This window comes from Gavia stellata, chromosome 5 (genome assembly GCF_030936135.1).
Source record: "Gavia stellata isolate bGavSte3 chromosome 5, bGavSte3.hap2, whole genome shotgun sequence".
Classification (NCBI taxonomy): Eukaryota; Metazoa; Chordata; class Aves; order Gaviiformes; family Gaviidae; genus Gavia; species Gavia stellata.
In genome coordinates, this window is record NC_082598.1 from 44,504,638 (window position 1) to 44,519,283 (window position 14,646).

The window sequence follows — 14,646 nt, forward strand, 5'->3', positions numbered from 1 at the left end:
TATACATACAGAGTTTTAATACCTTTGTGGGACTGCTGATGTTAAAGTTAGTAGATGGCATGTACTTGCTCTTCAAACTACTATTTTTGAGTCATTTATCCCTTGGTAAACCAAACTCCTGTGTATGTGACTCACAGCATGTGTTCCGTTTGTTCTGCTTGAAGGCGAGAAGGAATTTCCATTTAATTTAGTTTCCATTTTTTCAAAGAACAAAAAGTTATGTGATTTAATACAGTTTTAGGATTTTTAGGAGTTGAGATTAATTTTCAACATCAGAGTGACAACGCTTTTGGGAAAAATCCTTTAAACATGAGCACAATACATGCTTAATTTCACTGAGGAAACAAAGAACACATCCAAACAAGTGTACAAGAGCAGTAAGAGCAAGCTCGCTCTCTAACCCAAAAGGATAAAAAGAATACTGGGATACAGATGGACTTACCTTCTCTTCTGAGGCAATTGTAAGTTTGTCACTGGATATAAGACTGCACACCTGCTCTACACCAAGATTGAGGTATTCTTCACTAAGTACAACATCAGAGAAGTGCTGTTCTGTTTGGAGGAAAAGTATTACTTTAAGATACAGTGTGAAGTATAACTCACAACAAGCATTAAAGCAGCAGAGGAAAAATAGAGGAAAACAAGTCAGTATGCATGCTATTTTGTCATATCTCGAGGCAATACCTTAACTTAAAACATTTTATATAGGTTAAAGCTTGGTCTCACAAACAGCTTTTATATTTAAAGATTCTTAAAAATAATTGAAATATTAAACCACATTATACTAAAAGTAGCAATCATAGCAATATACCATTTTCAGCATTGCTTCATCTCAGTACTTGTCCTTGACAATTACTTAAATCTCATTTTGCTAACTTTGTACACACAAATACAGCAAAAAAGATTCCACAAAAAGAATACGCTCTCTATGTTGTTGACAGACATGTTTTAAACCTGCAGTTCAACATGAACAACAGCTGATTCATTAGAACTAACCAGTAGTTTTTCAGTCTAATGTAGGTCAAATCAAACAACAGGTCTGAATCCTATTGCATCTCTCAGAGCTTCTCCAAGGTCATAAAAATACTACATCTCACAATCCCTACAATGTGTAGAAGACATGTAGTTTTTCCTCAGGTTTTTTTTAACACTTCAACTTAAACAAAACTGACAAAATTCAGTGTTTTAGTTGTAGAACCAGACATTTTCCTTTAACATAGAGCATGTATCTTTATCAAGTTGTCATTCAGTTATTCAGTTGTCCTCTTCCTTCCTTAAAATTGCTTTTTAAGCCATTCAGTTGTTTAAAAAGTAACTCCATCCAGTTCACTTATTTTTCCCCTCTTCAGCTATTCTTAACAGAAGTTAGAAGGGATAGCTGTTAGTGAGAATTTAAGAATTCACTCAAAATTAGAATAAGTAAAAAAAGGTCATCAGACATATTCAAACTAAAGAACTTTTTAAAGCCTTTTCTATCACTCCACTAGTGCCACTATAGTCAAGACTCCATGCTTGACAAACTGTCTCAAGCTATTAGAAAAAGTTAAAGAATGCTGAATGATTCCAGATCAGAAGTCTAAATTTTTCAGGTCAACTTTGCAGGGTACAACAGCTTTTTTTGCACTGTACTAAAGATTAGAGAGCATAAAGATAAATCTTAACACAGTATAAATCTTGTCCTTTATTAGTTCAGCATCCTGTTCTTTGAAACAGGCAGCAAAAATTGCTTCAGACAAAAGTCCAAGAATATATATGAAAAGTATGATAATAAAACCTCCTCCCATGAAGGTCTCACTACAACCATGAAAGATTAGAGATTGGTAGCCAGGAGGATGGTATTTTATCTTAGCCACATTTTACTAAACAATGAGTTTAGTGAGATACAGTCCAGTACCTTTGAACCCTGTTAAATTCTTGATTTAATACCTTCCTATAGAAATAATGCCTCAGTCTCATTGAACAAAAAGCCCACATCTAAATTTAACACACAGTTTACCATTAATCAGTTTTCTATTAATATCCCCATGTTCTAATGCTGAATACGATGCTAGGGAAAGCCACAACCTGTCTACTCAAAATCATCCATTATTCTATATTCCTTTTTAGCCTTCATCTCTATTTAAAGTAGACAGTCCTTGCCTTTTCAGTCCCTTATCCTACCAGCCTTTTCATTCATGCAATCACCATCACTACAAGTTCCTCCAATTCTGCAGCACTCTCTTTATGATGGACACATAGTATTTTCTGCCGTGTTTCAGGCAATGGGAGAGAAAGGACGAGGAGAAATACTATTGATTTTTATAACACCACCATTACTTTTCCACTCCTTAAAAATCGTTGTCTACTTGCTTTTCAGACTACAAATATGCAGTTCCTTAAGCTGAAGTAGAATTTTCTGCAGTACACTTATTGAAATAAGTATCTGATGAATTTTACTATTTGCATATAGCAAATAGAAATTGATAAAGGTAATTTGCATAAATTAGTTTTAGGATAAACTCCAAATTTCAAGTGACAGTGCCACAAAACAGCATGCCTAACTGTACTCGGAACCTAAGTTAAGGAGCAAGCAGAAAGGGGAAGCAACACCCATCCAAATCTCAAACAAATCTGAGATTCAGAAGCCTTGTTGATCTTTCCTTGAGAAAGCTGATCCAAGAGCGTATCACATCCGACAGGATACACTTCATAAGCTAGAAATAGCCAGTTGATTTTGTAGACTCATATATAAAGTCTTGTTTTTTAAAAGTTGATTTAGATTTATGACATGCTCTAACTAGGAAGAGATCCAACCTCTAAACCAGAAGAGTGAAAGCTGAGAATTTTCCGAGTAAGACAATGAATGTGAGGCTGTCTACTGTTTTCATGCTAGCAAGAGAACTGTAGAAGAAAAACTGAAAAAAAATAGACAGTACTTGAACAAAAACTAAGACTATTTTACTGGATGTCAGCCTCTGTGCTTAAAGCATAAAACAAGGCACATGGCCAAGAGAAGAAAGAAGAGTGAAAAAAAGGAGAAATTAAAACAAACTACTCTGTCAGTAGCTACAGGCTCAGGTTCTCAAGCAATACCTGGAAACGAATCCTCAGCTGAATGAATTACAGAAAAAAGAGAAATAGGAGAGTAGATTGCTATATAAATTTTGGTCATCAAAAAAGAGGTAAGGTGAAATCACTTGTCTCTTAAGAACCAGATCTCTTGTTGTCAAGGAGACAATCTTAACTGATTGATAAATAACCTTTTGGCAGAAGCCAATTTAAATTACAGCTAAATGGATTATTCAAAGTAATTAGAAACTGAAAAAGAACAAGGAAATGCAATAACACCAATTAAATCTGCCAACAGCACTTTATATAAAGCTGTTCAAGTGTTGAAGACAGAAGGCATTATTTTATTGTATATAAAAGTAATGCTTATGAAATTCAATCTTTTTGCTTCCTTCTAACAAGAAGGATATCAGCATCTTTGAAATAAAATGGTTCAGTACTAAGAGTTCCAAAAATCCCACTTAGATCCTCTTTTTCTAATAATTGAGAGAAAAATAGTATTGGAGGTGTGTGTATTTTTTTGCCTTCTGGGTTTGGATTTGTATTATCCCATATTATTCCTCACATCCTGAAAGCTTCGATAATCTGGAGATATTAACATCAAACACCATGAAAATTACGACATGATTAAATGTCCCCTGCAAAAACCTCAAATTATCTTGGTTTTTATTTGTTGCATTAGGTAACATACTTTTTTCATGAACGTCTCCTAGATAAGCAGATAGAACTATCTGACTGGAAGTTTTCGTGAGAGAACAAAATACTTTTTTTTTTCCAAATCAGAATTTTCCACACAGCGTGCAACTTTGACAAATTCATATTGGAATCCGGCCCCATTTCTTGCCACTTTACCCAGACATTGAAGCCAGCTGGCTCCAGAGTCAAGCCAGCTTGTTTCCAGGCTGCCTAGAAGCTGCAGAGGCTTGGCTCCCAAATTCCCACTTCCAAAGCGAGTAGAATCCTACTTCTTTATTATCAAAACTAAAATCTGCCTTTAAAAAAAATCCCTTCCATTTTAGGACATTTCTAAAATATCTGTTCCAATTGCATATGAAAAAAGATTTTCACATTTTTGCAACCAATAAGAGACAGTTGCTATCTGAATAGCTAGAGATCTGTCCTTGTTTGCCCTGTACCAGTAGGATGGGACTTCAGCTTCAGGGACGAACTAAAAGGACAAAAAGGAAGTTCTTAACAACATGAAAGGGGCTAGTAACAAAATCTTTGGAAGTACAATAAATGATGCCAGTGTGGAGAGTGCAGGAACATAACAGGAGCTGTAAACGTACCACTTTTTGGTATTTTTCATTACGAGTCTGGAGATGTGTATTATACATACACACAGCAGCAATAAGCACTTGACCTAGCTCTTCTGTCCAAAAGGCACATAGTCTTGCTGGCCACAAAGATATTTGCTGTAACTTTATGTTTTTCAATTACATAGGAAGGAAAGCTACATCTGAAATCTGCACAGGACTTTTTATGCTATAAATATTTATGGACTAATTCACAAACACTATTTCATTCATTTATATACCTACAGTCAGACCTTCTCTGGCTTAATTGCCTTTACTAAATGGAATACATAAATACATAAGCAAAGGTCTGCTGAAGTTCCCTCAGATTAAAAACCTTTCAGGGAATCACAGTGGCCAAAAATAAAAGCCTGTAACCCATCTTCTCCTTTTTGTTTTACGACAGTGGCTGTTGTCAGTGTTTGTCTCTGTGGATGACAGAGACAATGTTGAAGATGTTGAAGATGTTGAAGACCGCCTAAATTTCTGTTCCATCATTAATAGGCGTCAGTCATTTTCTAACATTTTTCTGAGGTATTCCAGCAGCTGACGACACTTAATATCTGTTTCCAGAAATCTTTTTAACATTTTGTACACTTTCAGAAATCTTCTCCCAAAGATCTTCCCAAAGCCACATTAACACGTATGAAAAACATGGCCAGAGCTTATCAGTGCCAGAGGCTGGAAAACAGGGAAAAACCCCTCATATTCCCTACATTTGTTCATGACAGTAATCCAATGTATATTAGTGTGTGAGTACCTGCATCTTTCTGATGTGATAATGCTATAAAACCAGCTGGAACCTTCCAGAGATGTAGCTGCTTTCTGAACTGATAACATCTTGTTTTAGAGCAATGCAGAGCATGAGAGCTTGGAAAGATGTAAGCCTTACATTCACTTAAAAGAACAATGACAATTTCTCAAGCAGATGAAACAAAAATATTTAGCAAGAATTAGTATTTTAAATTATTGCTTCAATTCACAATGTCACGTTTTGATTTTTTTGGCTTGCGACAAAAGGTCTTTGCTGATGGCCTGACATGAGGCACTGGTTAAGCAGGAGCCCCAGCCTTATTACAGAGGGATAGACACAAGCTCTGCCAGTTGAAGAACCAGCAGAAGCTAAACATTGCAGAATGAAATTCTTTTTAAAAATCTGATTTACTTGTCAATTTTATCCTTAAGTAACTGCTTTTGAGAACACCATGAAATTCATAGCAGCCAAGGTAACAGAAGCGTAGCAACAGACGTTGCTACTCAGAATAGAATCGTAAGAACGATTCTGCTAACTACATCCTTTCAAACTCATGCATAGGAATAGTCTACAGAAGACATGCATGCTTCTAAGTCTAGTCAGGGCTCAAAGTTTTAGACTCGGAGCACCAGAATCAAGGACGCTGTATCCCACAGTTAAGTACAATGCAGCAATCCCTGCTTCACAACACATGCTAAGATTCCCTAACAAAAGTTTCTTCAATGTCTGCTCAGCACAATGCTAAAAGCCAAGAAGGTTTGCTGTGTAAAGCTGGTCCTCAAAAGACACTTCTTCCACAGGGAATCCAATGTTTCCAAACCCTGTACCAGCCTATGTGGTGAGTGGAAGTACATTATTATTCTTTGGTTATAACTAAGAAATGTCAAGGCCTAAGCACCGAGCAAGTGTCTCTCTAGCCCAAGATGGCATACCCCTCTTCATTAAAAGGCTTTATCAATCTCTCTCGAGGTTGTACATAACATTATGACAACTATAAAATGCACCATATTCTCAGGAAAAAATTGTTATTTTGTGAACATCCTCTAAGACTACGTAAAATGTATCCCAGACTAAAACTGAGGCTGGATTAGCAGCGCTCATGCCACGTACTCTTCATAGGAATCCTGACACAAGAAAGATAAGAGGCCTCAGCTGTACATAGTCCCTGACTGTGCAAGTGCAACAAGACCCAGAGCAGGAATGCTTTCTGGAACATCATGCAAACAGGTAGCATCTCAGAAAGTTTAATTGCAACAGAAGCTCATTCCAAGTAATCTGTGTCAATTGTCCACTGTTTTCAGATCTCTCCATAGGCATCATAGATGCATGCAAGTGACACTCCTGAATGACAGAAATCCCACACTGTGCTACAGGAGGACCAACCCCACCATAGGATTATGAAGCTCCAATTTAGTGAAGGTTGGGTTTTTACTCTCACTGGAAGGAAGTTCCAGAGTTTCACTTTTCTAATAACTTGTGATCTACATCAGCATCCATTTGGTTTTATGCTATCATCGTCTATTAGCAGAATTAGCTCCTTACCTCTTTTTCCTAAATATAAAATAGCAAGTGTAACAAAATAAAGACTTAGGGAAGTTAAACATCCAAATGCTTTCCATTTTCTCCGGGAGGGAAATATTTTCACTGCTTTTTCAATCCAATAATCCTCTTCTGTACTCATTCTAGTTTCTAGAGCCTTAACCCCGAAATGTCTGCTCCTGGGAGTTTAGCTGTCTGTGATACAAGGCCTAATTCTGAAATGGCACAGCCATGCATCTTTGGCTCAGACTTTTGAGAAAATTTTTTCAGTTGTAAGGAAGAGCCTTGACAAAGTACAAAGAGCCATCTGAGATACGAACGGGGGGAAAAGAAGGTGGTTGAGATACAGGCAGTAAGCAGCTTGAAAATTCAACAGGAGAAACATTGTCCTGAAAAGGTACAAAACCATACAGAAGAAAACCCAGGATTCAACAGACAGAAATCCAGCAAGACCAATGATCAGCCCATTCCAAGGAGAAATGAAGGCCAACCCTTCCTCCCTGGGCATTTTTACCAGGAGTGCGGAGCACGCCGGTGCTCAGCCTAGCAGCTTGCAAGTCCCAGCTAGGGCCAACAAATAGCTTCCTTCTCCTTTCCACTTGCCTGCATCCTGCTTGCAGAGTCTCTCTGAGCCCAGCAAAGGATGCCTGAATAAAATGACCCAGAGAGGGAGAGTTACAATTTGGACACAGTTCCTGTGCTCTCAAACACATTTAAGAAGTATTGCACTCAAGGTCTTGCCAGGGTCTTAGATTTTATATTTCTGGAAAGTAATCTACATAAATATTAGCTTCAGCTACTAAATTGAACAAAGATTGTTTAGAAGTAACTGAAGTAGTTTTGAAGTTACTAAGACATAGTCAGAATAGAAGTTGGAAAAAATAATTTAAAATTCAAAATTAAACAACTGCTGTATCAAACTGTGTTCCCTAAAACATTAAATGTCTGAACAAGAACTCTAGTTAATAAATGTAAGCCTTGCTTCCTATTGCTTAAAAGGTCAAAAACATGATAGCTTTTTGGATTTTATATTATATTACTCAAAGACAAAAGATTCAATTAAAACTTTTTGCATAATAGTCTAAATGCAGTTATTACAAAGTCATTCAGTCACATACACGTTAGAACTTCAAGTAAGGTATGCATTACATAAGTTAGTACTTTCAAAAACAACCAGAATAGCTTTTGAATTTTTTTAAATTTATGTAAATAATTTGAATACAATTTCACTAGATTAAAAACTTCTGAGTATGGCTGATTTGTATACCTCGGTTTCACACTTAAGACAGCAACCAAGGATTCTGTGGACAGACACCTAATCATATGAGTATGCTGCATTTCTGTTTTTTCCTGAAACATCCGTTCTTGATAAAGATGCTATAATCCTCTGGAAGGGGGTAAAAAAAAAAATCTATACTGGAAAAGATTTTCTAGGAATTAAGGCAACTGAAAGCATTCATCAAAGTCCTTCTTTTTATGAGGTCTAAAATTACTCAAGGCAATAAAAAGCCTATTATTTGGACCTAGACATATTAATTGAAGCATACAGTGCTCTATTTCAGGAAAATCTTCAGTTTTAACCCTGCAGTAATTGTTAATGATGCTAATTGGTCACTGTGCATTTTAGAAAAGTTACGAAAAGCAATACAATCATATGAATTTTTTCTGCAGCCTTATCAGGATATTTTGGTTTTAATTCTCTTTTCTGTATTGCTCGTGTACTAAGCCTGACAGAGTGCTAGGGATTAAGGAAGGCAGCGCAGAGAGTGCAATGCAATGAAGTAGTTCACACCCTGACTACGCACAGCATATTTATCTCAAGAGTAAGAACAGAGTGTGCACTGCTTTAAAATTCACCACACAGATACAGCAAAAACACAGTAGGAGTTGAGCTGGCAGCTCATGGTACGGACCAGCAGGACTCCAAGAATATGATGACAAAAAGGGAACCATAGACAAGGAAAGTACTTTCTGGAGGAATCTGACAGAAATGGAAGGTGGTTTGATTACGGAGGAAAGAGAAAGTTAGTTCTAAGCACAAAAGTAGTAGAGAGATTAAATAAAAGATTCCAGTGAGGGTAATTCTGCTGAACTGGAAAAGCCAAGGATGAGAGATTGGAATTTGATCTGGGGGGAAAAGGAATATTGCAAGAGTAGCAAAATGACCCTAGCAGACAGAGAGGAAGTTATGGCAGAGATAGATTTACACTGCAGCAAAAGGGAAACATGATGTAGAGCAGATTTGGTAGGGAGGGAAGAAACAAAATAGAGGAACATGCAACTGAGTAGTTGAGAGAAAATGGTGGAGGAGAGTTAAAGTTGTCAGGTTTACTGACCTGAATAACAGGGAGAACACTGAAGTCACCAGTGACAGAGGAAGACAGAGGAGAAGGGAAAAAGGCTTAGATGGAAAGCAATTCAGTTTTGCTGAACCTGAAGTAGAAATGAAACATCCAAGATACACTGAAAAGACAGGAAAAGATCTGTGACTGGGCAGATAGTGCAAGCTGCATGGAAAGAGGCATACCCGAGAGTCACTCTCAAGCTCTGTCAACCTGTGACTCTGAATTTCCAAACAAATTTGTCTTACTCTGAATATTCACTGCCAAAGCTCTAATCAAAATATACCACTTCGTTGGCTAGTAAGTTAAGCCCTATAAAAGAGGGGTTTTTTTGATCACTACAAAAAGCTTTGATTAAAAAGTAATTCCTCAGCATAACATCTTCAGTCTCGCCTCAAATATCAAGACCCCAACACATGCTACACACAAAAGAACACTAAGATCATTGCTACTTGAGCAAATTAAAAGCCTCAGTTTTGGTTACAGTGTTATGCTACAAACTTACAAACTTGCACAGAGTTTTGTTTACTTTTTAGTAATCTACATTATGCATCCTTTCTTGGCACCAAGAACAGTCAAACAAGGTTTTAATCCATTATGTTAAAAATTTGGTAATTTTAGTAATTTAGTAATACTTTCTCTGAAACTACATGTATATCAATTTCCAACAGTAGAAAATTTATTTGGAATATAAAGGGGAAAAAAAAGTATTTTAGCCTTCACAGAATCACAGAAATGTAAGCTAGAAAGAACTTAAAGTCACCTAGTTTTGCACACAGATGTGATTTAGATCAACCGAAATCAGAAGTTAGTCTAACCAGGTTTTTTTACAGCTGCCTAACAGTGGAGAGTCCATAACTTACTGCAGACAGCTTGCCTGATCTGTGTTACTGTTACCATTAGATTTTTCCTTAATACATGAAACAACTTTAAAAAATACCTCACAAGTTAAGCCTACTCATTCTCAGTCATTTTTACACACAGGAAGATTTACATTCCTTCTCAGCCTCCTAGCCTTTTAGTTTCTTGACTGAAAGGACTCTCTTCTCTTACAGTCTTTGTCATAGGTCAATCTGTTTTCTTAATATGTTCATGTTAGACTTCCTTGGATTCACTGCAGCCTTTTTGCATCTTAAATTTCGGCTTAGCATTTTTCCACCTGAGGCCTCACCAGCTTCAAGAAAAAGGGAATAATTATTTTTCCTCGTCGCCTCATACAACGCTACTGTTAGGTCACCACAGAATCAGAATTGCTTTTTCTTTCACAACAGCAAGCAAAACAAAAACCTAATTTTCAAAAATGTCAAGACTTGACATGAGCCAGTCCTCTTACATATATGAAAAACAGTCTTTAAGATGACCATGATTACGCACTTTTAGTAATAAAATCAAGAATTCTGTGAACGTTTTTTTTCAGGACAAGAAATGAGAAACAATCCAACGGCAAGTGTTCTTTACAAGGTAAGTAGAATTTTGTTGGTTGAGCTATATGGTTAGTTAGAAGATGCACCTCTATCTACTTTGTGTCAGGATAGACGAATGAGACTATAGGTACCCTTTATAGTAGGAAATTTCAAGTCTTGGGCTAGATGAGTAGGATTTTCAGAAGACAAGTTGATAACACAGTATGCATGGTACATGTATTGCTTCTTAGCCAGTGCAGTACAGGGGATACAGAGAGCCCCGCTCATGCCCTCGTCTTCTTTCTTCCCCCATGTACTTCCTACAGACTTTGGCTCGTGGCAGTTGCCAGAATTTTAATTCTTCTTTCCTGATCTCCTCCCCTAAGTGATGATGCAAAATTTTAAACTGCAAGCTAGCTTCTTTCTGGATTAGAAATTGCTTGGACCCTGTATGGCCCTGATAGGCCATGAAGATGCTGCCCCTTTGTGCTTATTATAACTATGTTCCAGCCAGGAGACTTTATTTCTCTTAAAGACATTCATATCAAATACACTCTTTGTCAGAAGATACATGTCTGCAACATCGTGGATAAAATTCGGTTTCCTTTGGATGGGGTTGGGTGGGCATGGAACCCATGTGTATGTACCCACATACACAGGTATCAAGCTATATGCTATACTAATGATAACTTGCCTGCATATGTGTTGGCCTTGTTCAAGAGATCTGTGCATGCATGCATGTCAGCAAAAGCACGAATCCCCAAGCAGTTGATAGGATGAAGCTGGGATTCCAAAAATTCACAGCAAGTCCTTTTCACATCCTGCAGTTGCAAGAGACCAGCTGCTGGGAGCAGTACCTGTAAGAAGCAACAGGTGGTTAATACCCCAATTCAATTCTGAGCTTATGCAAGAGTATTCTCAATGTTAATAAAGAAAATAAAATAATCCATTAAAAAAATAAAAGACTAAAACAGAGAGGAGAATTTCAGCATTATGCAACTGAAGAACTTAAAACGCAATACTAATGTGACTTTACCTCCCTGCAAATACCATTTAAGATTTAAGATAACAAGCAACATCTCTACCACTGTGTTTACTGGGAAATCATTCCATAGATTGTAATTCTCACACTTCATGTAAACTTTTCCCAATAGTCATTCAAAAGTTCCCTTCTTACTGTTCCCAACACTCCATAATTACAATCTCATTTCCAAACCTTCAGCACTAGATATTTCTATAAATCAAAGTTTTCTAGACCATGACAGAATATGTAAATCTTGTTTACGTGCAAGCACTGGACTTTGTACCATTTTTTTAGCATCAATAAGCAACTTTATGCAACTGATTCCAGTGAGGATTCAATTCAGCTTCCAAATAAGTCTGTGACCTTCTTTGGAAGAATGACAATTCAGACATTTAAAAGCCTGAGCATATAAAATATTATATAACTCATTAAAATTCCCTATCAGTCAGGAATTAGTGTAAATGACATTTGTCCTTCAACTTTCACAAAGCAAGCAAAAAGTAAAGAATAATTTAATAATATGTATAACATAAATCTTATTTGCCTAGTAAAACTTAAACATGAGATTTAGGTGAATTATAATTGTGCCTTTGAGCGAAATTCCATAGTGCTATCTACAATTTCCTCTTCACAATATTTTCATTTTCTATGCCTTTGACATTTTAATGAGACTTCTATTTTAGAACATTCAAGTGTGAAATTCATATTAGCTTGCATCTTCAGTGGATGACAACAGGCAAGATTTTAAACACAGAAGTCTTGCAACTTTTCACTTACATATAGAGAAAACATATACTATAGGGCTGCATCAATAATAAGCAAGCAAAAAATACACCAAAGACAGTGGCTGCACTACTCTTGTTAATGCTTTTCATTTAAGCAATTACTTGGGTAGAATTAAAGAGAGTCAAACAAGAAGAAAACTGGAGGAATAAGAAGAGAGCTGGAAGAGCAGAGTAAAACAATTTAGAAACCTGTGTAACACTTAGTATGTGAAAGCTGCAGAATACCCTTCTACATAACTGCTCTTTGGAAGAAGTTTTAATCTTTGCAATTGTCTGTAGAATCAAGTATTTGCCATTATCTCTGTAAGCATTTATCTACTTGGCTTCTAAAGAGCTACTGTTTACTCTTCAGACTTTTTTCTTCAAATAAAACTAACAATTATGACCCAAACTAAACCAATAAGGACACTTCAGGTGATACAACCTTGTAAAGCTAATGTCTGCTTTAAACTTCATTTTTTGGTCCAGCTTCTACTGTTCATGGCTGTTCCTCTCCCTTCAGCCTGCCATATATGAAGCCTGCTGGAAAACCATCTTTCTGTTCCTCAAGAAATTAATCCTTAATTTGAAGCAATAATCCACTATAGCCTCTGTTTTACACATTTGGCTATCAATGTAGACAGCAAAAAAGAAGGATCATATATTTAGCAAGAGTTTGCTTTGATTATCAACTGTTAAGGAAAGAGAAATGAAGGAAAAACACAAAAGTGATTGCACTGAGATACAGAGACTGCTGCTAAGCAAAACAACTAAAAACTAGTTTAAATTTAGATAATGCCTGCAAATATCAAGTAAGTCCAGCAAAATAGATGGAGAAGATCTGTTATAGGTAGAAGTGTCAGATAAAGTCACACAATTCAAAACAAATTTAGTAAGCTTAAAGGTTATAGGTTAAAACAGTACAGTGAACTCATTTTATTTTAGCATATGTTTATGAAAATGTGAATATTAGTAATACAATTTCTATTACTAGAACTACAGTATGATTAGTTATAACAGCGAGTGGATAATTCATTTGATAGTGAATTTTAGGATAAGATATGAAATTAAATAGTAAAGATCGGGGCTAGAAATCTAATACAAGTATTTATTTACACAACTTGTCCCAAAGCAGCAAGCATTTCACACCTGCTTACAACTTCAGTAACTAATTCAAACACAGTCCTACATAATTTTAGGCATGTTATCAATATACTTGAGCAAATAATTTTGAGACCGATCCTTGACTGTTTAAATGGATTCAGTAGAAAAATTTGTAAAATCATCATCAAATCAGTAAATGAAATGGAAAGGTGAAATTTGAGAATGGTATGCAGAAAAGAATTCAAGATTTGTATGCACAGTCATACTGAGACACTTGCTTACACAGCAATGTTACAAGAACTAGAAGATCACTTTTCATTATGGGAAATTTACATCAGCTCTTAAATCATTGTAATTAAGTTTGTAAAGTTACAGATTTCAATACATTTTAGTTATCAGACAATAAGACATAAATCTATCTATGTATATTCTGCTACTAAAAAGGAGAAGAGAGGCAAAGTGCATCAGATTTATCCCTCTGAAATTAGACATTGGGCTTTGGTTACTAGGCAACAAGAGCTGGGATAACATCTAGCTATTTCCATTTGTACCTATAGAACTGTTAGCCTGGAAGCTGTAGCAACCTGCATTTAAAAATACAGTTTCATCACAGGCACATTCACTCTGCTGAAGCTGGGGTGGGGGGGGAACCCAAAACCCAAACTGCTCTCAAATCCATAAAAAAAAGCAGCTATATTAGAACTGCAGTACAGATGAAGTTCAACTGCTGCTGACTCCACACTGGTAGGCTATAGCTCAGATTTATTTCCAAAAATAGCCAGTAGAGGGTACCCTAACTTTCCTTTAAAGATCAAAAATACTTTAATATGCATACCGCTTTGTACTGCAAAAAACGCAGAGGGGAAAAAAAAAATCTGCAATTGCCTATTTTATGAAAATGTATCCTCATCACAGAGGTTGTTGTTTTCATAATCAAAGAAACTGAACAGATTATTATTACAGATGGCAAGTAAGAAATTACGTATTCTCTTTTTCGTGTCAAAGTCGTGGTGATGAATCTTGGAATGACTGCTACATTTCCTAGAGCAGATCGTTTAACTCTTACAAGTCTTTGAAGCCTATTCCCTGGTTATCTCCTCCCGGTTTTCCTTCCTGAAATTACAGTCCTATTCCCAAAGCTGTGTGCACCCGCCATGCCAATACACCTTTCCAACTTCACTGAGACAAAAAGGACTATGACCAGGTACAAGTACTTCTTTTAAAATCCACCTGCAGGGTTCACCTGCACAGTCAGGAGATCCACTTAAGGCCCTAAACTTGGGTGCTGTTTTCACTGGAGTAGATTCAAGTCCTTCAAAATAACTCAGCTAGATCATGAACCTGTATTTGAGGCTGCTGCCCTCTTTTGTGGT

The 14,646-nt window shown here is 36.5% G+C and overlaps 1 protein-coding gene across 1 annotated transcript in view; it reads right to left on the bottom strand.

The window, feature by feature from the left end:
- The window catches only part of KLHL2 (kelch like family member 2), a 58,436-nt gene that overhangs the window by 12,021 nt on the left and 31,769 nt on the right, over nt 1-14,646 (bottom strand). Inside the window, exons 4-5 of the mRNA XM_059817493.1 lie at nt 11,076-11,238; nt 443-552 (exon numbers count right to left, since the gene is read on the bottom strand). Coding sequence (XP_059673476.1) covers nt 443-552; nt 11,076-11,238 — 273 coding nt within the window. The remainder of the gene's footprint in view (nt 1-442; nt 553-11,075; nt 11,239-14,646) is intronic.